This window comes from Vulpes lagopus, chromosome 2 (assembly GCF_018345385.1).
Source record: "Vulpes lagopus strain Blue_001 chromosome 2, ASM1834538v1, whole genome shotgun sequence".
Classification (NCBI taxonomy): domain Eukaryota; kingdom Metazoa; phylum Chordata; class Mammalia; order Carnivora; family Canidae; genus Vulpes; species Vulpes lagopus.
Window position 1 is genome coordinate 118099051 of NC_054825.1, and position 24621 is coordinate 118123671.

Below are 24621 nucleotides of genomic sequence, written 5' to 3' on the forward strand. Positions count from 1 at the left end.
TTTGGTAGTTTGTGGCTTTCCAGGAATGCGTCCATTTCTTCTAGATTGCCTAATTTATTGGCGTACAGCTGTTCATAATATGTTTTTAAAATCGTTTGTATTTCCTTGGTGTTGGTACTGATCTCTCCTTTCTCATTCATGATTTTATTAATTTGAGTCTTCTCTCTCTTCTTTTTAATAAGGTTGGCTAATGGTTTATCTATCTTATTAATTCTTTCAAAGAACCAACTCCTGGTTCTGTTGATCTGTTCCACAGTTCTTTTGGTCTCGATATCATTAAGTTCTGCTCGAATTTTAATTAACTGTCTTCTTCTGCTGGGGGTGGGGTCTATTTGTTGCTTTTTCTCTAGTTCCTTTATGTGTAAGGTGAGCTTTTGAATTTGAGATCTTTCCAGTTCTTGAATGGATGCTTGTATTGCGATGTATTTCCCCCTCAGGACTGCTTTTGCTGCATCCCAAAGATTTTGAATGGTTGTATCTTCATTCTCATTAGTTTCCAAGAATCTTTTTAATTCTTCCTTAATTTCCTGGTTGACCTTTTCATCTTTTAGCAGGATGGTCCTTAACCTCCACGTGTTTGTGGTCCTTCCAAACTTCTTGTTGTGATTAAGTTCTAATTTCAAGGCATTATGGTCTGAGAATATACAAAGTTCCATGTGCACTTGAGAAGAATGTGTATTCAGTTGAATTTGGATGTAAAGTTCTGTAGATATCTGTGAAATCCATCTGGTCCAGTGTATCATTTAAAGCTCTCGTTTCTTTGGAGATGTTGTGCTTAGAAGACCTATCTAGTATAGAGAGAGCTAGATTGAAGTCACCAAGTATAAGTGTATTATTATCAAAGTATTTCTTCAGTTTGGTTATTAATTGGTTTAAATATTTGGCAGCTCCCACATTCGGGGCATATATATTGAGGATTGTTAAGTCCTCTTGTTGGATAGATCCTTTGAGTATGAGATAGTGTCCCTCTTCATCTCTCACTATAGTCTTCGGGGTAAATTTTAATTTATCTGATATAAGGATGGCAACCCCTGCTTTCTTTTGAGGACCATTTGAATGGTAAATGGTTCTCCAACCTTTTATTTTCAGGTTGTAGGTGTCCTTCTGTCTAAAATGAGTCTCTTGTAGACAGCAAATAGATGGGTCCTGCTTTTTTATCCAGTCTGAAACCCTGTGCCTTTTGATGGGGTCATTAAGCCCGTTCACATTCAGAGTTACTATTGATAAATATGAGTTTAGTGTCAACATATCTATTCAGTCCTTGTTTTTGTGGACTGTTCCACTGAACTTCTTCTTAAAGGGGAATTTTAAGAGTCCCCCTTAAAATTTCTTGCAGAGCTGGTTTGGAGGTCACATATTCTTTCAGTTCCTGCCTGTCTTGGAAGCTCTTTATCTCTCCTTCCATTTTGAATGAAAGCCTTGCTGGATAAAGTATTCTTGGTTGCATGTTCTTTTCATTTAGGACCCTGAATATATCCTGCCAGTCCTTTCTGGCCTGCCAGGTCTCTGTGGAGAGGTCTGCTGTTACCCTAATATTCCTCCCCATAAAAGTCAGGGACTTTTTTTCTCTTGCTGCTTTAAGGATCTTCTCCTTATCTTTGGAATTTACAATCTTCACTATTAAATGTCAAGGTATTGAACGGTTTTTGTTGATTTTAGGGGGGGATCTCTCTATTTCCTGGATCTGAATGCCTGGTTTCCCTTCCCAGATTTGGAAAGTTTTCAGCTAGGATTTGTTCAAATACATATTCTGGCCCTCTGGCCCTTTCGGCGCCCTCGGGAACCCCAATTAAACGTAGGTTTTTTCTTCCTCAGGCTGTCATTTATTTCCCTTAATCTATCCTCATGGTCTTTTAATTGCCTGTCTCTTTTTTCCTCAGTTTCTCTCTTTGCCATCAACTTGTCTTCTATGTCACTCACTCGTTCTTCCACCTCGTCAAGCCTCGTCGTTAGGACTTCTAGCTTGGATTGCATCTCATTTGATTTTTAATTTCTGCCTGATTGGATCGAAATTCTGCAGTCATGAAGTCTCTTGAGTCCTTTATGGTTTTTTCTAGAGCCACCAGTAGCTGTAAAATAGTGCTTCTGAATTGGCTTTCTGACATTGAATTGTAATCCATATTTTGTAACTCTGTGGGAGAGAGGGCTGTTTCTGATTCTTTTTTTTGAGGTGAGGTTTTCCTTCTAGTCATTTTGCTCAGTGCAGAGTGGCCAAAAACAAGTTGTATTGGGAAAAGGAGAAAAAGAGAGAGAAGGAAAGAAAAGAGAAAAAGAAAAAAGAGAAAGAAGAAAAAAAAGGGGGATCCCTGGGTGGCGCAGCGGTTTGGCGCCTGCCTTTGGCTCAGGGCGCGATCCTGGAGACCCGGGATCGAATCCCACATCAGGCTCCCGGTGCATGGAGCCTGCTTCTCCCTCCGCCTGTGTCTCTGCCTCTCTCTCTCTCTCTGTGACTATCATAAAAAAAAAAAAAAAAAAAAAAGAAAAGAAAAAAAAAGGGGGATCCCTGGGTGGCGCAGCGGTTTAGCGCCTGCCTTTGGCCCAGGGCGTGATCCTGGAGACCCGGGATCGAATCCCACGTCGGGCTCTCGGTGCATGGAGCCTGTTTCTCCCTCTGCCTGTGTCTCTGCCTCTCTCTCTTTCTCTCTGTGTGACTATCATAAATAAATAAAATTAAAAAAAAAAAGAAAAAAAGGGGAAAAAGAGAAGAAAGAAAAAGAAAGAAAGAAGAAAAAAGAAAAAAAGGGGGGGTGGGGTGGGGGAAGCAATCAGAAATCAAGAAGAAAGAAAGAAAAAAAAAGCACAAAACAAAACAAAAACAAAAACAAAAACAAAAACAAAACACGGGGGGAGTATCTTCCAATTCTGTATACTTTAAGTCCCTTGTCTTCCCTTGAAACTGGTCCGTCTCCTTGGTCTTCTGGGGGAGGGGCCTGCTGTGCTGATTCTCAGGTGTTAGCACTTGGGGGAGCTGCTCTGCCCCTGCCTGGTGCAGGGCTCAGTGGGGGGTGTTTACCCCGTGAGGTCCCGGGAGGAAGCCACAGTGGCGGGGGCAGCTCTGGGACCCTGGAGTCAGCTCCCGCAGTAGCTCTGGGGCTCTCCCTCTGCAGGGCCTGGGGGCTCCCGGGCGGGGCCGCTGATCTGCTCAGTTCCAGGCAGGAGCGTACTTGCTGTCCTGGGCCCTCCCGGCCTCTGCCTGTCCCGGGGGAGGCCGGATCCTGGGCTGTGTCCCCGCGCCCTGTGCTCCGGGGCCTGCGCTGTTGGATTCACGCTCCCACCCCGCAGCCCCCTCCGCGGAGCCACCGCCCGAGCCCCTCCGAGCTGTTTCCGGAGCCGCGCCGCCCCCTCCGCCCGGAGCTTCTTCCTCCGCCCGAGCCGCCGCCTCTGAGCTGCTCCCGGAGCCCCGCAGCCCCCTCCGCGGAGCCGCCGCCCGAGCCCCTCTGAGCTGCTCCTGGTCCCGCCGAGCGCTGCAGCCCTTAGGGAGCTCGGCGCACTCTCCCGGGGCGCAGTTCCTCTGTTACTGTCCCAGGGAGCCCGAGGGCATCCCCGCCTTTCTGGGGATCCTGCTCCAATTCCCCGGGAGGCCTTTCCGCGGGGAAGGTTGGTGCAGCTCCTGCTCCTCCGGGCCGGGGCTCTCCTGTCCTGGGGACACTCCCCCGGCCTCATCCCGGCTCCTCGCGGGGCCCCTCCCCCTTGGAGGCCTTTTGTTTCTTTATTTCTTTTTCCCGTCTTCCTACCTTGATAGAGGCGCGAACTCTTCTCACTGTAGCGTTCCAGCTGGTCTCTCTTTAAATCTCAGGCCGAATTCGTAGATTTTCAGGATGATTGGATGGTTTTCTAGGTAATTTGTTGAGGACAGGTGATTTGGAGACCCTACTCTTCCGCCATCTTGCCCCTCCCCCCTCAAGAACAAGGATTTTTGAAAGAAATGGCAAAAAAGAAAAAAAAAAAAAAAAAAAAGCATGAAGCACTCCAGGTCTTCACTAGACAGGGAAGAGAGCAAAGTCATGATGCCCTAGTAGAAAGTAGAAAGATAGGGAGGGGAAAAAAGCACTAGATATGACATTTTAATATCAAGAAGTTTTAAAAATCCATAATTTACAAAGGATATACAAACTTATCCTTATGTAAATTTAGCCTTTTCATCTTAAATAAATTCTGGCTTCTGTACATCCCCCTCTACTACAAAACACTAGTTTTGAAACCCACTAATTATTGGTCTTTGACTATTTTTCTTGCTTGAGTTAGATAAAGAATTTACCTAAAGGATAAAAAAATAAGATCTTCATATTCTCAGAGAACTTACTATTTGCTTAAAGTGACATAAGAGAATGATAAAAGATTAACAAAGTGTATAGACATTGGTATGCAGAAGAATCTTGACTATCAGAGATGATTTACTTTAATTATTCCTGAGATTCAATAGAGTGACTAAGGCTAGATTATGAAACATCTAGGGTATTTTAGCTCAGACAGGATAAGCAGATAGGAATCACAGGGTGGGGCATCCAGAAATAAAACAGTATTTTACAGAAATGTTCCTCCTCCTAAAATGTATAAAGGACAATTTAATGACTAAATACACTAGAGGAAAGAATGAGCAGTATAGTATTGTAAAATAACAGACTAGGACATATATTCTAGCATAAATTGAAGAGCTACATATGTAGGGATCCATATGCTAATACATTAATTTCAAATGTACAGCTGTTATTAAAGTCATCATTGTGGTGTGTCTTTTAAATTTGTGAAAATATTTTAATTTAGCAGAAGTGATCTAATTTACCATGCTACTGACTGTTAAAAAATAAGTTACTAAGCTATTAGTAAAAGGTATCATATTTAAAAGTATGCAACAAAGAAAACAATACTTACCACAATGCTTTGAATGACTCAAAATCTCATGGACTTTCATGGCTTCACACAACTCAAAGTACTGAAAACACTGCTGAACTGCTGTAGTTATCTAATAAAATAATAACTTATTAATTCTAAAAATTTACAGCCCCCAAGTTCAAAAAGTTAAAAAAAATTAATCAAAGTTCTAAAATTATGCTGGAAAAATATTTTTAAAATATTTAAAATAATACCTTTCTAGACCACTGAAGCTCAGCTTCCTCAGTTACATTTTAACTATGGCATCATTCTGGGAAACACCAAAAATACTTGTGGACCAACAAAATTGCTATAACGTCCAGGTCAATGGATAAAAATAAATACATACTTCATACTTTATAGTGAAAGAAGCAAAAATTCCGTGACCACAACTTTAAGAACTCCCTTGCCAATATCCTCAGTTCCTTTTCCTTTGCCTTAGAGTCTTTTCTTCTTATCTAGCCAGCAAAATATAAACTAGATCAAGCCTTCATTTCCATCTCAGATACTAGAATTGCTGAAAACTGATAAAAATCTCATAATGCAAAGAACAGTGACAATAGAAAATGATCTCCAACTGCTACTGTACCCAGTCATTCCCCTATGAGTCTCCATTCTACCTCCTTCTCCCATTCTTCCAAGCAGACTTCAAATCTTCTCCCCTTTCCTCTGCACTTACTTCCTGTATATGTCCTCTCATTCTAATTCTCAAAATAGAAGCCACCAGTGACAGAAGGATTGATAATTGTTAAGACTGGCAATAAAGAGGTTGTTGGTGACCCTGAAAATATCAGTTTCAGGGGAGTCTGGGAATAAAACCAAACTGTAATGAAAAGAAATAGGAACTGAGAAAGTAGAGGCAGCTAGTATAACTTTCATTTTCAGGAAGGCTGGCTGTGGGGGAAAAAAATGGCAACAGCTGGTATAGGAATCTTAGAGACAACACTGAATTCTTTCTCAGGTTGGAAGGAGATGATCATGTTTAGATGTTATTGGAAAAAGATGAAGATTGTGTGGAGAAAAGACAGTTTATAGTTTATTTGAATGGCCTCAGTGTCATACCGAAAAAAGTTACTATGGCAGGCACATCATAACAAAGGCCTGCTTACAAGGTTGGACACTGACTACCAACTGGGAGCTTATATCAATGGGAAATTCCAAGAACTGATACGAAGGGCTCAGTACCTAAGTAATGTATACAAACAAGGTGGTTTACACTGAACGCCTGCTTTCCTTCTGGGAGTCTGAAATTCTGGTATGTGCTACGCAGAAGATACCTACATGATCAATCCCCAATTAAAAAAGGAGAAGGGACAGAGTCTTTAATGAGCTTCCCTGGAGGACATTCCACATAAGCTTCTTGGATACTTTTTTCTCTCAACTCTCCTCTTTCTCTCCTGCAAATCATCAAATCTGAGGGGTGGTTTTCGGGATATCCTCCCATATCTATAGATCTTATCTAAATTAAACTTTAGAGCTCCAGATCAATATGAAACTGCCTCTTGAAAATCTTGATCTCAAACTTCTAAGACCAAACCTACCAAATCTAAAGTTATTACCCTTCCCAACTTCTTCCTATTTTCCTCCTACTGTGTTACTTATCTCGATGAATTACATTAATCACTCAATTAAGTCCTCATACATCCCCCATTTAAAAAACCAAGTCTTCTACACCCTATATTCTAAAAATAAAGGTACTCCTGAGTCCATATATTTATCCCAATTCATGCTGTCACAGCCTAAATTAATGCTTCCATCACCTTTTGCTTGGATTACTTGAAATACTCTTCATATTTTTGCTTCAACACTTCTCCCCTATCTCCACCTAGCACCTTTAAGCCATTTTCTAAATTTTCCAAGGCCCAAATATGGCCACTAATCAGTGGCTCACTGTATCTCTAGGATAAAAGCCTATCTCCTAAATTCGACATATTATATATGTGTTATTCCTCTTAGATACCTCCATCCACAGCCATACACATATGCACAAACACAGAGAAACAGATCAACCCATGTAAAAATCAGTCACCAAAAGCCAATTCAACACATGACCAAATATCCAATTCATCAAAAGCAAATTCACTCAAAATCTCACTAAACCAACATAGTTAAATCTGAAACACACTTGGAACTGACATTTACAACAAACTGAACATTTTTAGTTATAAAAGGAAAAGGACTGAATATTTCCCTTAAATAGGCCTATTTTTATTATAAGCAGGCCAACTGTCATAGTCCCAATTTAAAGTATCCAAGTAATTTTCAGAAAACACCATCCCATCTACTTAGTATTAGCATTCAGAGAACTGATTCTCAGGAAATTTCCTGTGTCGAGTCATAAAATATGTAGTTTCTAAACATGCTTTGTGTTTTACAATCGCTAAGCCTATTCCACTCCCCTGACATATTTTTCTGCCACAACCTTAACCACACCACTTCTCTTTTCCAGGAGAACACCTGCTCATTAAGAATAAAAAAATTCCACACAATCCTCATTAAAGAGTGATTGTTCTATAAATAATAAAGGTCATAACCAGATTTAAGTTTACTTAATAAATCGATGACAAATCTACATAACCACAATCACAGGTATCTGGAATAACAAGTTTAAAACCCTATAAATCAATATATGTCAATGAATGTCAACAATATATTCCTGAAAGCCAACCACCAGTGTTAGCTCCGTGCTTCTGAAAAAAAGCCAAGAATAGACACACTTCAGGAAATATATTTGTAAAAGCTAGTCAGCAAGAATCTCACCTGAGTTGCCATCCTTCCACAATTGATATGAACTCACTCTTGCCTCTGAAGCCCCACCAGTTTCTGAGTTCTAAGCTTCCCCAAAACCCTGTAAGATTAAAAATCTGCTTTGCCTAACTTAAGCAATAAATTCAGCTTTATATGTTGTTTCAGATATTCAACAGTGGTCTTAATCCTGGACAAGTCTAGTGCTTCCATAAAGATGACCCTGAAGACTCCCACTTGGTAGTATTCCATAGGATCCTCAAAGAAGAGCATTCACTAGGCCTCCCTGAGTCCCAAACTCTGATGGTCCTTCAGATCTGCCACCATAAGTTGGTCTCAGTGATCTGAGCTTGGACCTGCTTCATTGACTATTCACTGCTAAATTAATTTTAGTATATTAAGATTTGTAATAAAATAAGTCTTTACAGAAAGTAGCCTTTTGTTTTGGAGGGGCACTATTTGGTAAGCATTTTTGCTATTAATCAGCTTATTCTTCTGTTTATTTTGCTTTTGTTATCTGTACAGTCTCAACTCCTGTTTTATTTTGGTTTATCTTGCATCTACTGAATATATAAAGGAGAGCTCCATAAATAGCATTAGGAAGCACAGTCTAAGAAGTGTCTAATCTAGTCAATCAAATCCTAGTCAGCCCTGAGATTCTTGGCTACTAGCAACAAATTCATGTAAAAGCAACTAGTCAAACTGCCTTGCAACCCCTACAAAAATTCCACAAGGCTACTCCGATTAGTCAGTTCATGTCACTGATCATATACAGTCCCTCCCTAGCTTCTGCATGGTGAAAACCTGAGACATCATTCAGAAGCTCATATTTTTGCCCAAAAGTATAGTGATACATTTGATATTTGTCATGAGTTTTTCTAAATCTAAGCTGCAACCTCTTCCTGATAGAAATTCTACTTCCTGGATGAATTTATTCTTACAATCCTAGTGCTTACACACACAATTAATTGGTAAGCAAGATAACCAAAAATGACTTAGAACAATTACCATTATGGGGAACTTCTGACATAACAAAATAATGCTTAACAGAAGCTCTAAATTAAGAGACAAAAGAACAAAGAATAGTCAGCTTCTCTAAGTGAGAATTCAAAACATTATCTCAAGATGGTTTCTTTGAAAGACTATTTATTTCACTTCCATTCAAACCTTCAGAAACCCATTTTCCTTGCACCCATCCCCAACCAGCTTTATCTTCACCAGCTTTATCTTCACCACTCACTTCTATCCCTTCCTCCTCTCCTTTGCTTCTTAAAAATTGCTACCTTTCATTTAGAAAAGGATAACAATCACAGGAAAAGGGACACACTCAGGAGAGGAAAAATCACATATGATATCCCCTTTAAACTGGGGCAGGAAGCAAAAGTATTAATAGAAAAATTTAAACAACAGTCTAAAGAATCAAACTGAAGGTTAAAGAATGATTTTCCTCACCTCCAAGAAAACAGAAATTTGCTGTAAAATTCAGGATTTTATTTGATATTTATTCTCCTGCCCTATCAAACACATATCAGCCAGTATATTTAATTGCTAACCCCTAAGATAGAGGAAAGGCAACTTTAAAAATAGGGTATGTGAAAAACCGAGAGAGAATTTAAACTCTAGTTGTCAATATTTTTTTAAATGACTTTGAGAAGGCAAGAAAAAGAGAAAATACACTACATAAAGCTATTTCAGAAACCATTCCCTTAAGGGTAGATTGGGCAAAGAATGAAGTTGTTAAAAATAAAAGGTTAAATATTTATGCTAATAGCCAAATGCCTTTCAACTAGTTCATGACTTTATGATGCAATGGAAATAAAGCTCTCAACTTTCTCAGCTCTTAAAAACTGACAGCAGAAAAGTGCTATCAGAAAGGTGCTTCTCCTGCTATGCAGGAGAAGCTATAGGAAATGCTTTAGCAGGTCATCCTGCCAAACACCCTGCTATGATTAAGGTCCTTATGCAAGGAACAGTTACAAAGCAAAAGACAAATGCATGCAATGGTTTTAAAGTTTCCACTGTCCATGCACAAAATCTGATCTTCAATTCTGAAAAGTGAGGGGAACAGAGTTTGTATCCATTTTCCTCAATCTTTCTTTTCAAAAGTTGGGCCAAGATTACTTTAAAATTTATACATACACAAACACACATACACAAATCTTTTGATATTTTTAAGTTTAGGAAAGCTCTTTAAGAGAAAATGAGGTTTAAGTTGAAACCTCACGCAAGTCTGGCCCATTATGCACAGGAAATATCTGATCCAGTTGTAAAATATAAAAGTTGTTTATAAGAAAGTAACTGTTTTTCAAACTAAACACTGATTATGATATAATTATTAAAAATGTGTTCCTTATTTAAAAAGTTAATCTATCAGAAACATCTGCAATACTTCCACCTGGGCCCCTGTAATAGCAACAGTGAGTTATATGCATGACAAACCATGGGAGGGTGAGTCATCAGGATTTTTCCTCCTACTTTCTGTATTCTGACAAGATCAATCTATGTTCATATGGCCTAAATCTTCATTTCAAATAGGAATGGGAGAGAAATGAGATGTGGAAGGACTTCATGTCATAAAAATTTTAAACATTAGGTTTTTTAAAAATACATTTACTTGAGAGACAGAGAAAGAGAGAGGGAACACGCGTGGACCCATGTAAGTAAAGGGAGGGGCAGAGGGAAAGAAAATCTCCAGCAGACTCCCCAGTGAGCGTGGTGCCCAACTCAGGCTCCATCTCAGAATCTTACAACCCTGAGATCATGACCTGAGCTGAAACCAAGAATTAGTTGATTAACTGGCTGAGCCACCCAGGCACCCCAAATACTTACTACATCTACTAAGAAATTCCGACTCTATTCTTCAATATCCCTCTCTTCTCCTTCCTGAAACTCAATGCTCTCGATTCTCAAACACAAAAAAAAAATGTATTATTCTTCCATTTTATGTTCTACTGCACTCATTTAGAAGTTCATTACTCTAGGAATATTTCCCTTCTCCTTTTAAACTCAAGATTCTAACTACATAAATCATATTTATCATTTCAAAGTCATATTAGAACTTTTAAAAATATTTTTAAAAATTTCACGTCATGTTTGTCAATTGTTATTAGACAATTTCTTTTCAATTTCTTTCGATGCCTTTACACACTATTCTGCTAATAGCAATAAATGCAGAAAATTATGCTAATATATTTTACAGTATTAGTTTATATTGTGTATAACTTGAATTAATTTTTGTAAATGCATTTATCATTCTGAGTTTTTCATACAACTTTCAGTCAAAAGCATGGGTATATTTTATAAAACCAACTCTCCTATAAACACCTGACCTGAATTAAGTTACAATACTTAAAATAGGGCCTATCTCAAACTAGCTTGTTAGCATCCCAATTTACTATGTAATTATGGATTTCCTAATTGTTATCCTGACTATAATTTAAATTTCTATTTTTATCCTTTTATGTCTCACAGAATGGAAGTTTTAAAAAATCACATAAAAAGGGGATTGTATCATCAACCAAGATAATCATCATTCAACTTTGCACATTCAACTTTTTACATCGTATTTTGTGATATTATTTCTCAACATAAGGACAGAAACAGACTTACCAGAGATTTATATTTCTTTTCTAGAAGTCTTAGTACCGCAGTTCTGCTATAATATGCATGCTAAAATTAGGAGAAAACGATATTTAATTTAATATTCAAGCCATCCCATTCAAAGTCTATTTTTCCTGCATCATTTCCAATAACATAAATTACCAAGTTTTAAATTATTGTAATCAGTACAAAACAGGTTTTTCTATGTACAATGGATTATGAGCATAGCAATCACAAGAATGCAAATGATATGAAAAAACTATGGATCATTTATTAACAGTAGAAAAATATTCTTTCCCTCAATTGCAACCAGTTTCTGTGCTAAGTTATTTTAAAACCATTATCAACAAACATATCTGAAGGAAAGATAAAAAAGTGGAGGCAGGGAGATCACAGCCCTCACAATGAGGAGGACACTCTGCTGTCTACATATGCAGAAGTTTGCCCAGCATGAAATATTCTAATGGAACAGTATCTTAATCATTTTCTGTCAATCATATATTTTAAGTGATTCAAAGTGCCAAAAATAATTCCCTCCTTAGAGCTGAATATAGTAGGATTAAAACATGCTTTTTATGCACTGCACAAAGGGGAGATTATACATAAATATTACTAAATTATATTAGATATCACTTGTTTTCAATGTAGTTTCTTCATTTTATGTAACACAAATTATTAAACAGTATTAAACTTGGTAAAAACTATTAGAATTCTGGGAAATAGAGTTAATTAAATGGGGTAGCAGTTAACTGAGGGTTAATAAAAACCCCTTTGTGTTTTAACCCTTGTGGCTTAAAATGTTTTCAAAAACGAGTAATCCTTTTTTCAACTTTAAAAGAGAAATGTTAACCAACAATTCAACTTTTGACCATGTTCTGAAAAGAAATCCTCATAGGGCATGTCTTAGACCAGTCACTATACTACATCCCTCAGGCCAAGTTCAGCTGTCACCTGACCTGGTATATAAAGTTACATGGAAATAGTTACATACATTCAGTTATACATTGTCTATGGATGCTTTTGGGTTACAACAGAATTGAATAGGTACAAAGACAGTACAGGGCAGCCCCAGTGGTGCAGCGGTTTAGCGCCTTCAGCCTGGGGTGTGATCCTGGGGACCAGGGATCAAGTCCCATGTTGGGCTCCCTGAGTGGAGCCTTTTTCTCCCTCAGCCTGTGTCTCTGCCCCTCTCTCTCTCTCTGTCTCTATGAATAAATAAATAAATAATATTTTTAAAAAATTTTTTAAAAAAGTACAGCCCATAAAACCAAAAATTTACCAGCTGGCAGAAAGTCTGCTAACCTCTGACTTAAAGGAGAATAGGATAATGTGATGAATTTTCATTAACACTCAGGAGTTGATTTTTTTTTTAAGAATTTTCTATTGGTTAGTTTTCTGTTATCTGCTGCATACTCTTGAGAATCAAGTACTGACAATAAAAAATGTTAAGTGAAAAAATTATAAACAGAATAGGATTTGTTAAAGAGCAAAACCGATAAAAGTGTATATAATGTACCGACATAAACCAAAATCTTGATAGTTATGCCTCTGTTGTAGAAATTTAATTTGTGCTTTTACATATTTTGCATGTTTTCTACAATAAAGGTACAATTTGATAACTAAAAATTAAGAAGAAAGTATCAGATGTAAGAAACAAAGGGTTCAAGTTAATTAAATTGAGCAAACACTTATCAAAGGTATACAATAGAGGTCAGTAAGGGCTAAGCCCTAGACCTAACTGTGTTTTGGTTAATTGGGCATTATTATACAGCTTAGATAACAAAAGGCAAAACAAAAATAAAAATAAAAATAAGCCATCAATGAGGTAATGTCCAAACTCTATCAAGCAATAAATACACATGTTGCTGCTTTGCGTGGCCAGTCATGGCCCCACCCTCCTCCCTTCTCCACAGTAACAAATACATAATGCCTGGCAGACCAGTTTAGAGGAACAGAGATGTGAGAATAATAAGCCAACAGTGCTGCAGCTCCTATCACACAGACCACTCTTATTCCACAGCAGATGAGGGAGGTGACAGCCTAAGGGTCTCTCTTAACTCCTAAATTAGTTTCAGTTCCAGAACAGTAATGACGTCCACTGGAAATCACCAGCAGTTAGGCATTAAACATTTTCCAAACTGCAGTTTCAGGAGGAAGCAAATGGAAGGATATTTTCAGACAGACCTCCTAAGTCTGAGGAAAAAAATGAAGATTGAACTCATGTTCTACCGTACGTACCTTAAAAATTTGAAGCTTTTAAACTAAAAAAAACTAGATTTTGGGTAGGTCATCAGCTTAATGGATTCAAATGAATTATCATTTAAAATCCCATTCTAGCTCTGTCGCTTACGAGGTAAACAAAACTGACACGTCAGTAAATGGGGTACTAATACCATCTATCTCACAGACTGTCACAAGATTTAAAGGACTAAGGTGGAGAAGTGATTAGAACCCTTAGCACACAGTAAAAACTGGAATTTTAGCTATTTTTTGAAACAATACAGCAATGCACTGAAAAGTATGAAAACATTCCATTTTTCCTTACCATCCACTTTTTGAACCACACAGCCTTGGTATCAACCAATGCAAAAAAGTAAATCGGATCCAAATTCTTTTGTGAGACAAGATGGCTCTGGTCATGTTTAACTGATAATAAGGACAAGGTATTCTCCACAATTTCTTCCATATACCTTAAAGTTTGGGAACAAAACAGTTTTAGAAAAAAACGAATGCTATTACACATACAACAGCATCAGTGATATAATTTATATTTATAAAATAATAAAGTAAAAATTTTTAGAAACAACTTTTTTTATGTTTCAAGTAAATGGTAGAAATGGGATTCACACCCAATTTTTTTCCTGCTTTTTAAAAAATTCATGTTCTTTCTACTTCACCACTAGCTCTACAAACTTAACTTTCCGTTTTAGACTTACAATTGCACGTACAACCTTATTAAAAAATTTTAGAACTGAAAGAAAAAGTTTAAAGAACACTTAAGGAACTTACCCAAACTAGCAAAGACCAATAATAAAAGAACTGGAGGCAAGACTACAACAACCTCATTGTGCTTTGTTGTGACAAATAAAGGGTATAGAATGATATTTGCATAGAGCCATTCATATAGCTAAGCACAAATATGAAAAGCTAAGTAAACTTAATTCCTTCCCCATCACACAAGTCAATTAAGACTGTCTTTATTCTTTTTCCTTGTGATGTACATAGGACAGCAACACCCCTATATTTCATATTTGCATAAATTAGGAAACTTACTTTTCTGGATGACGAATCCAGAAAGATGGAGCCTCTTTCTGATATTCATTTAGAAGACGAACCTGAAAAGTGTGTAACAGGTCTCAAAAATCAGGATTCTTAAATATAGAACTATTTAAATTTTTTAAAAAAGCATATAGCAAGTGAATACCTTTTTAAGTAAGCAGATCACATTAGGATTACTTATATCTATACCAGTTGAAAGAGTAGGAATATGATTTTCTCTAGAAAGAAAGTATAACTTCAAATATTTAGCTGAAAAGAAAAATTAAAAATATTATATTATTTACAGTATTTTCTGAGTAGTTTCCTATCTGTTTTCTTAAGCACAAAAAAATTTAATAAACATACCTAAACTTGTATAAATTTCCTTAGTCATATGTAATGGTGAAAGAGTAAATGTCTGTGCATAGAATTTTAAAATCCGGTCCTATGGAAATGAAAAGATTTGCATCAGAGATTCTTACAAAGATAGAGATTAAAAAAAAATTTCACATAGTGAAAAACTTAGAAAATAAACAAAATAAACCATTCAGAAACATGAGGGGAAATGTACTTATAAATAAGAGAACAATCTTGTATTGAGCAATAAAAAGTAAAATTGACCAAAACCACATGGGAGGGGAAAGAGTGAAGTTTGATGAGTAAACTACAATATGAAGATATGAAGAGAAAAGTAGGAGTCCTACATGGTTAAAAAAAAAAAAAAACAGCCTGGGTGGCTCAGCCATTTAGCGCTGCCTTCAGCCCAGGGCCTCATCCTGGGGATCCAGGATCAAGTCCCACATCCAGCTCCCTGCATGGAGCCTGCTTCTCCCTCTGCCTGTGTCTCTGCCTCTCTCTCTCTCTCTCTCTGTCACTCATGAATGAATGAATAAATGAATGAATAAATAAATAAATAAATAAATAAATAAATAAGATCTTTAAAAAAAACAAAAACAAAAAAATATATATACTCCATTCCTTTCCAAATCCAGCATTCACTGTTTTTTTAAATTGCTTACAAGGGTAGTTTCAGTAATTTGACATTCGGGACTCTAATATTTTGCCTATTCCCAAGAAAAATATTATTTAACACATTTTCCAAATTTACATGATTAAAATCTAAAATAGAAACTATCACAAGGTAAATGAATTAAATGTTAACAGAGTAGCTAGAAAAATCGTTGGCCCTAGTAGATACTTACAAATAGTAGCTATCATTTTAATTATACCAGCTCTAATATTGTGATGAAATTAATCCTAACAGTGAAATTTAACATCTCATTAAAGAAAAACCTAAGATTTCCTCAAGTGTTTTATTCTGGGCAAGACAGGGTGGGGGATGAGGGAGTGGTTGGGGGGAATTAATCTTGCTTATATCAAATGTTAGCATAATTTTCTTAGAAAAAATGGTTACACAAATAACTAAAAATTTCTAATAACCCAAAGAAATTCCTACTGAACACAGGATATTAAATATTTTGGAAAGTTAATTTTTATAGTTGCAGCAATTGGTAAGTATCTGTCACTATTCAAATACTATATGCTTCACTCAGCTACATGCAAGAGTCCTTTAGAGTAGGAAATGAAGAAACAGAATCAACCTCAAGAATTTGGATCATGCATAAATTCAAAATGAAAGAATGCCACACTTTGTTTTCTACTCCAAAATGATTGGTTCTATTACCATTTCCCCTCTACAACAACTTCTTCCAATTTTATTACACATTGACAAATCTCTTGCTGAATAATCTATAATGGCTCAACAAAGCCACTTATATTGACCTAATATTGACTTATATTAGGAATATTTACTATTTATAAAGTTATTGCATAATTTTTTAAATAATGAAACCTATCTGACCACTTATTCTGTCTTTGTTAAGAAAAAAATAAAGAGAAATTTACACTTGCATTCCCTTTTAGAAAGCCTTGAAATGTTAAAAGTAACCCTGAAATATCTTTTTCCCTTCTGAAGTTCTTGGATTATTGAGTTTTTACAGAGGTCTGCATAATCTTCTGGTGTAAGGTTGAAGTGCATACCAGGTATTAGGTAATTGAACACATTTTCCCCCCCTTATAAAAACAATAAACCACTTGTTTCCAAACCACTTCTGTTTACCAGTATAATTATATCTTAATTGATGGAAGAATGTCATTTTTAACAATAAATGTATTTAATTTTTTTAATGTATTAATATTTTTTTCTACTAGAATGTAAGTTCTACAAAGGCAAAGATTTCTGTCTTGCTCAGTTTGTTTCCAAAATCTAAACTAGAATGCTACACATTGTTAGTAATCAATACATATTTGCTGAACAGATAGCAAAATTTAACTGTAGTATTAATATCTTAAATTCTGTACAAAACACTGTAACAATTTTACTGCCAAATTTTTCTTCACTGATACATCAATAAAGAAAAAGACACTCTAAACCTAGATTTTCATTTAAATATGAACATAGGATATAACAGGATTTTTTAAAACTATTTTTAATTTATGGATTTTTAACTCACATCAGTGATATTGCCAATATCAGTGATCAATATACTTTTTAATATAATCTTACTCATGTAATAGTATTCCAGAGAAGTTATAGGAGAATCATTTTTTACAATCATTTCTCTACTTACTTCGTAATTTTTGGAATTTTCTACATTTGCTTCATGATTCATTCCAATTATCTTCTAAACTTAGCTTTAGTTTTCTTCTCTTTTTAAGCAATTAAACAATCTCTAAATAAATACTTAAATGCATATAAAGAAAATGCTGGGCAGCCCCAGTGGCGCAGCGGTTTAGCGCCGCCTGCAGCCCAGGGCGTGATCCTGGAGACCCGGGATCGAGTCCCCACATCGGGCTCCCTGCATGGTGCCTGCTTCTCCCTCTGCCTATGTCTCTGCCTCTCTCTCTAGCTGTGTCTCTATGAATAAATAAACTTTAAAAAAAAAAAAAAAAAAAAAAACCTTTAAGAAAATGCTTATGATTCAGTTAGAATAAATTCTAATCATTTTAAGTTCAAATTTTCATATACCATGAATTCTTCTAAAATGCTTTAAATAGTCTTTTAAAATATTTTTCAATTCAAAAACAAGACACAAATACTTGGATATCCCTTTACAAGATAAAACAAGGTACAATGTAACAGTCTACTCTTACTTGGCAGTGAAGTGTGACACTGGGAATCTAACCATGAAATAACAAGTTAATACCTTTAAAGAAAATCTTCACAAGTCAAAAGCTAGGATTGAAATTCCACAAATATTAGAGCTACTATTAAAGAAAATCATTCAGTTTCTTATAGAATGGTGGGAAAATTTTTTTTTTTAAATATACTTCTTTAAGCATTTTTCTTACACTAAACACAGGATCAGGATCTGAAAGAGACGTTGTCAATTTTTCACAGAGTGTAGTCCAATTTTCACAGTTCAAAACATCAGATGGCGGAGCTGAACATAAGGTTTGCAAGGCTTCATATCTCACCTATAATTTAAAAAATTTTTATTAATACTCAGCCACTAGAATATCAAAAATACCCCAAATATTAAACAATGAAAACAGTCTAGATGATTGCTCTAAAGAGCCAACTGACAAAAATCAGAAGTCCTTTTATAAAACAATTTTTGAGAACTCATTTTTTTAAACTAAATGTTACCCAGAAAAAAATACGCTGTTATTTTCCATAAAGCAAAAACTAAAACCTCACTGTTGGAGATTCTAGGTCACATGTCTAAGTGAAAGAGGAAGGAGGATGGTGGCCAAATCCGAATCTCCGGGCAAGGTTTTCCAATGACTTTGTCCCACACATCTTTCCTATTTAAGCAAGCACCTATAGGTGGTCCTAGAGTTTGAGAGCCTTAATTTTTAAAATAGCCCCTGGTGAAGGATTCCCATTCCAGAATATAGGAACAATTCTAACAAAATAATTAATTTGGACTAGTTTTTGATGTTACACCATATTTTCTGACCTTCTAATCACTGAAGTAGAAAAAGTTAACAGTGTGATGAAAAATTGAATGTCTTTATTTTCACAGAAAGCTTACTTCTTAATCATTCTTTGCAAGATCGAATCAGAATTCACTTAAAATAGTATGACCCAAAGGCAGTGAAAAATAGCTCTATTCCAATCATGAATGGAACAAGGCTTCTCCCCCACCACTCTCTGACTAGTGAGTAATAACACTGATTCCAACCTGTTTCTCAAAATCTGGTTGTTTCTCCAGTTGAAATAACTGAAACCTAGTGGTTTAAAAAGGGCAAGGAGGTAGGGGACAGGAGAGGAGAGGAGACACAGGAGAAGATAAGACCTTAGGAAACGAGACCTTCTAAATCAGGGTATCAAGTTTCAGGTGAAAAAGAATACACATGCATTTGAAAGTGTCTATATATTCATATGAAAGAAGAACTTCTAAATATAACTATATTTGTGCAGGGACTGGGGGACTATGGAGAGATTTCAGAAACATTAAGTAATTTCTCCTTCTCAGTTAATTTTTAAGACAAATCCCTTAAGAATTTAGGTTTCTGGGACGCCTGTGTGGCTCAGTGCTTGAGCACCTGCCTTTGGCCCAGAGCATGATCCTGGAGTCCCAGGATCAAGTCCCACATCAGGCTCCCTGCATGGAGCCTGCTTCTCCCTCTGCCTGTGTCTCTGCCTCTCTCTCTGTCTCTCATGAATAAATAAATAAAATCTCAAAAAAAAGGGATCCCTGGGTGGCGCAGCGGTTTGGCGCCTGCCTTTGGTCCAGGGCGCGAATCTGGAGACCTGGGATCGAATCCCACGTCGGGCTCCTGGTGCATGGAGCCTGCTTCTCCCTCTGCCTGTGTCTCTGCCTCTCTCTCTCTCTCTGTGACTATCATAAACAAATAAAACTAAAAAAAAAAAAAAATTAAAAAAAAAAAAAGAATTTAGGTTTCTGAGCAAGTATAGATTTCCAAGTAATCCACCTAAACTGAAGACAGTAAGATTGTCATCATATAAAAGTCAAGTCCCATTTCTAATATCTTTTGAAATATTTACTAAGAACCTAGAAAATAAATCAGAATGTGAAATGCTAAAAGTTATTCTCTGATAAAAACAAACCTGTGGGAGTGAATCATAACTATTCATTTAGTTTAAAATGAAAAGTCAAAAATCATTTCAAAAACTGAAACTAAGGGATCCCTGGGTGGCGCAGCGGTTTAGCACCTGCCTTTGGCCCAGGGTGCGATCCTGGAGACCCGGGATCGAATCCCACATCAGGCTCCCGGTGCATGGAGCCTGCCTCTCCCTCTGCCTATGTCTCTGCCATTCTCTCTCTCTCTGTGACTATCATAAATAAATAAAAATTAAAAAAAAAAAAACTGAAACTAACTGGCAAAATAGGCACAAAGTCTTAGGTACTTAAAATCCTATTTTCTATTTCAGACTCACTTAATGAAATAAGAACTTGATAATCAGTAATTTACATAATCTTAAAATATAAACAGGCATGATAATCAGTAATTTACATAATCTTAAAATATAAACAGGCATGCTTCTTTAAAATCTTTTTCTAATAAACAAACACACATGTCGAAGTTGCTCACATTTTCCAGAAGCAGAAAGAACATTAAATGAAGATCGTTTTTCTTCAAGGAAATCACTAAAGCAACAGTGAAAGAACAGTATGGGGGACAACTGTTTATAACTTTATCCCTTCAGGGGCACCTGGGTGGCTTAGTGGTTGAGCGTCTGCCTTTGGCTCAGGTCGTGATCCCGGGGTCCTGGGATCGAGTCCTGCATCAGTCTCCTGCTAGGACCCTGCTTCTCCCTCTGCCTAGGTCTCTGTCTCTCTCTCGTCTTTCATGAATAAATAAATAAAATCTTAAAAAAAAAAAAAAAAAGGGATCCCTGGGTGGTGCAGCGGTTTGGCGCCTGCCTTTGGCCCAGGGCGCAATCCTGGAGACCCTGGATCGAATCCCACGTCGGGCTCCCGGTGCATGGAGCCTGCTTCTCCCTCTGCCTATGTCTCTGCCTCTCTCTCTCTCTCTGTGTGACTATCATAAATAAATAAAAATTTAAAAAATAAATAAATAAATAAAAATAAAAAATAAAAAATAACTTTATCCCTTCAAAACTGAAACTAGACATAAAAATTTTCTCCTACAAACCAGGAGAATGCTCTGACAGCCTCCCTTACTCTGTGACCTTTCAAGACTGGAAAGTCTAGCAGGGATGCCAGTCTAGAAGCACCATGCTAATAAAGGCCAACCTTCAAGAGAAACAGTCAGCTGCTACTGATGAGAACCTAATATATTATAAACATATGCACGTGACTGAACTTGACAGCTATCCTCTAAACTTACCTCTTTAGGTTGCCCGGGATCCAACTGGTCTAAAATCAATTGTAATTTTCCTTGACAAAATTTGTAACTCTGTAACACAATTGACAGAATATTCATTTAGAAGACTTTTTTAGAAGTATTGCTATAAATTATTTTTTAATATAATTCCAAGCGCAAAATGCATTCGGAGCAAGAAAAGGGAGCAATCTATTCTGATTTGGCAGAAAACTTAGAATTTGTTTCCCAAGGCATTTATATTGTAGCTGAATGTCTCAGGAGAACAGCATACTTCATGTATATGAAAATGATTATTATTTGCTGAGCAACTGCAATGTGTAGTACACTATAAGATTCAAAAGATGTAAAGCCAAGATGTTTTATACCCAGAAATGTGAGCTGAATGAAACAGTAAGATATAACAAGAAAGCACTAATGGTACCCTAGGTAGGCATGGCTATGATGCTGCTTGAACATTTGTGTTCCTTTTTCTTTTCTGTACTTTTCCTTAGTCTTTCTCCATGCCTCCTTTTTGGTGAAAAACTCCCGAAATAAAAGCTTCCATCTAAAAAAAGTTTATAGCACACCATAAGCTACTTTGGAAAAGGAAAGGGTCTTTTTCTTGCTGAAGGCAATTTAAATATGACTAATATCTAAAATAATCATCTAAAAATAAAACTTCCATTAAAATAATAGCTGTCATTTATTCCTTTTATGTAACCCCTATATGATCTTTATTCACAAGGGCTGAAATATGGAAATATGAAAACTGAGGTTAAATAACTGCTCCAAGTCACCCAGCTATCAGAACTAAGATTCCCATCCACATCTTTACTACCTATACTCTTTCCTGAGGTGTTCTCATCTAGTTCTTTAAGTACATCATGATGACTCAAATCTCCATCAGCCACTTCATCTCCAAAGTTATATATAATTATCCTTTCAACATTTCCATTTGGATGTCTAGTAGGCATCTCAAACTTAATATGTCCAAGACAGAATTCTTGATTTTATTCCAAACCTGCTCCTCCCTCAAACTTCCCCATCCTCCTAAAGGACACTACTCCACATCCAGATTGTTTACTTAGAACAAAAATAGGAGTCAATCTTGGTTTTTACTTTCCCTTATTTCCTATACCCAACATCAGTAAGTCACATATGAGAATCTTGGTTCTTTACTTTCCCTTATTTCCTATACCCAACATCAGTAAGTCACATATGAGAATCCTCAAGTTCCACATATTTTAACTCCAACTACCCCATACTTCACTGCTGAAACCTTAAACCAAGGCACCATTGCTAGACAAGCTTTTTCTCCCCCCTTTAGCCTGGCCCTTTTGCCTCTCTTATAAACTTGATTTCTTCTGATCCTTCCACTGCTATCATGACATTTACCAGATCATTATCTAGGTCTAAAATGTCTTGCCATCCAACTTACTAAAAAATAAGTATAATGTCAAGGACATGAATCTTAATTGGATAAAGTTTCAATCCCCGAGTCAATCTTAACTAGTTATGTGGCCCTGGAGTCTTTAACCTCATCCTCAGTTTTCACATCTACCTCCCAGTGTCACTGGGAAGGATTAAATGGGTAAGAATTAAATGGGGAAAATTATAAAGCCTTTTGCTTTGTTGTTATGAAATCTTTGTTTGAAGTAAATTTCCTGTTTCTCAGGAAATTTTTTATGAGAAAATATAAAATAACTGACTCTACCTACCAACTAGCTATTCAAAATCAAGCAATTTAAAGATGTAATTCATTGATTTCTATAGATTCCATTCTAATCCAGCCTCTTTTCCAATACTGAGGCATACTCTATAGCAACTCTGATAAATGGGGAGCCAGACATTGTTTGAACATTCTCAACTACAGCAAGTTCTTATTTGGTGAAGCAACTAATATGATGTCAAAGCACCCGTCAAAAAAACTTGACAGGATGAGCACTGGGTGTTATTCTATATGTTGGCAAACTGAACACCAATAAAAAATAAATTTATTTTAAAAAAAAGAATCGGATGCTTAACTGACTGAGCCACCCAGGTACCCCAGTAAATTGCTATTCTTAATGTGAGTTTTATATATACTGTTGCTGTTTAGGTTGTTTTGCATTGAACACATTTGGATTTCTAAGTACCATGAGATGATTAAAATGATCTGCCCCCACAAAAAAAAAAAAAAAAAAAGTATCACATACCTTTTAACAACATTCATTTACTTAAACATTCACTGTGACAAAAGCCTTTGTTTTTAATCTCATGTGCAATACTCTAGGCAAGCAACTCTTACTCTCTAAAAATGGTTTTACCTTTTATTTCACAAAAAATGATTAAGGCTAATCAACATGATGATCCTTCAACTTACCTCCTCTTCCCTCCCCCCCCAATATTATCCTGGTAAACTCTTAATCAAATTCAAAGATCTTTTCTTAGTCTTCAGGATTGACTTCTCTCTATCCTTCACTACAGCTAGTTAACCATCACTTCCACCTTGAAATTCATCCCCGTCTTAAGTTCCTACCCAGTGCACTGTGGTTTGGTACCTTCTTTTCTGATCCATCCTTTAGTCTCTCTTGGCCCTCTGAAAATGTATTTCCTAAGGTCTCACCTACTTTGGTGGTCCTAACCTTTCTACCAAGTGAATCCTGCATTTGAAACCACTTGTTACACCACTGGAATACCTTACTGGTATCTGATATTCAAAATCTTTAAAAAAAAAAAAAAAAAAAGACCTCCCCATATTCTTCTCCACGCCTAACCTTCCTCCCTAATCCCAGGCATGGCTTATGACACCATGGTCTTCCTACCACCTCAGCTTGAAACCACTGCTAGACTTCTGACTCTATTCCACTCTGCTCTACTCACCCCAAAACACTTCAATACTCAAGTTTAATGTCATACCTCTGTAATAATTCTCACATTAGTCTCTTTTTATTCCTACAAAGCCTCCTTGTTCAGGCTTTCTTCTTACTTCAACTATTAAAATAGCCTTCTAAGTTCTCTCCCTACAACTGCTTTCTCACGTGCTCCTGCCCTCTGTACACAATTATCAGTTAAAACTGCTCAACACTTTTTCTGTTCAGAAACCTAAAATGATTGCTCTTTTCTTGCAAAACAATCCAATTTAGCTTTTAAATGCATTAATTTATTTCTCATATATTTATTTGACATCATACTGTTTTTCAGATACCTATTATGTAATTAATGTACCAGGCACTAAAATTTTATAGCTAGGAACAATAACTAAGGTCTAATCTCTGCCCCATAATTTGGCCTTAACCTACCCTTCCAATTTACTCCCCACCAACTCTTTGTCCTAACCCTTCACATAAACAAACTATTCAGGTTACCCAATAGGCCACATTCCTCGCTGCTTTGTTCCTTGTTTGAAATACTTTCCTCTACAGCTCTTTGATATTCTTAGTTATAAAGACTCTTCTTTAGATTTCCCAGGATGCATTATTTCTACCTTACAACTCTGTTATTTATGTACATAACATCTTCACAATCTCAAGTAAGCTACTTGAAGAATGTATACCTGATTAATGTTTTCACTTTGGCAGTGCCTATCATAAACTATTACACATAGTATATACCCAGTACATATATGTTAGGTAAATAGGCAACCAAAGAGTTGAAATTCCTCAAATTCATATTTGCCTTTTCTCCCAGATTAAAATACATATTAGAAAAGCATAGCCTGGGGGTGTCCAAATCTTGGGTTAGGCTCAGTTTATGATCTCAGGGTTGTGACACTGAGCCGCAGTTGGGCTCCCTCCCCATCTGCCCCTCCCACTTGGGTTCATGTGCTCTTTCTCTCTAAAATAAATAAATTAATTTTTTAAAAAAAGC

General features: G+C 36.6%; 1 protein-coding gene across 2 annotated transcripts in view; it reads right to left on the minus strand.

The window, feature by feature from the left end:
• TBC1D32 (TBC1 domain family member 32) overlaps positions 1–24621 on the minus strand; it is a 203485-nt gene that overhangs the window by 156756 nt on the left and 22108 nt on the right. For both annotated transcript variants that reach the window (XR_005986056.1, XM_041743860.1), the window contains exons 5-12: positions 20797–20865; positions 17827–17952; positions 14842–14920; positions 14642–14745; positions 14491–14552; positions 13763–13907; positions 11227–11286; positions 4873–4963 (exon numbers count right to left, since the gene is read on the minus strand). Coding sequence is in view for 1 of the 2 variants with exons in the window: in XM_041743860.1 (XP_041599794.1) it covers positions 4873–4963; positions 11227–11286; positions 13763–13907; positions 14491–14552; positions 14642–14745; positions 14842–14920; positions 17827–17952; positions 20797–20865 (736 nt within the window). In the remaining variant the exon portion in view is untranslated. The remainder of the gene's footprint in view (positions 1–4872; positions 4964–11226; positions 11287–13762; positions 13908–14490; positions 14553–14641; positions 14746–14841; positions 14921–17826; positions 17953–20796; positions 20866–24621) is intronic.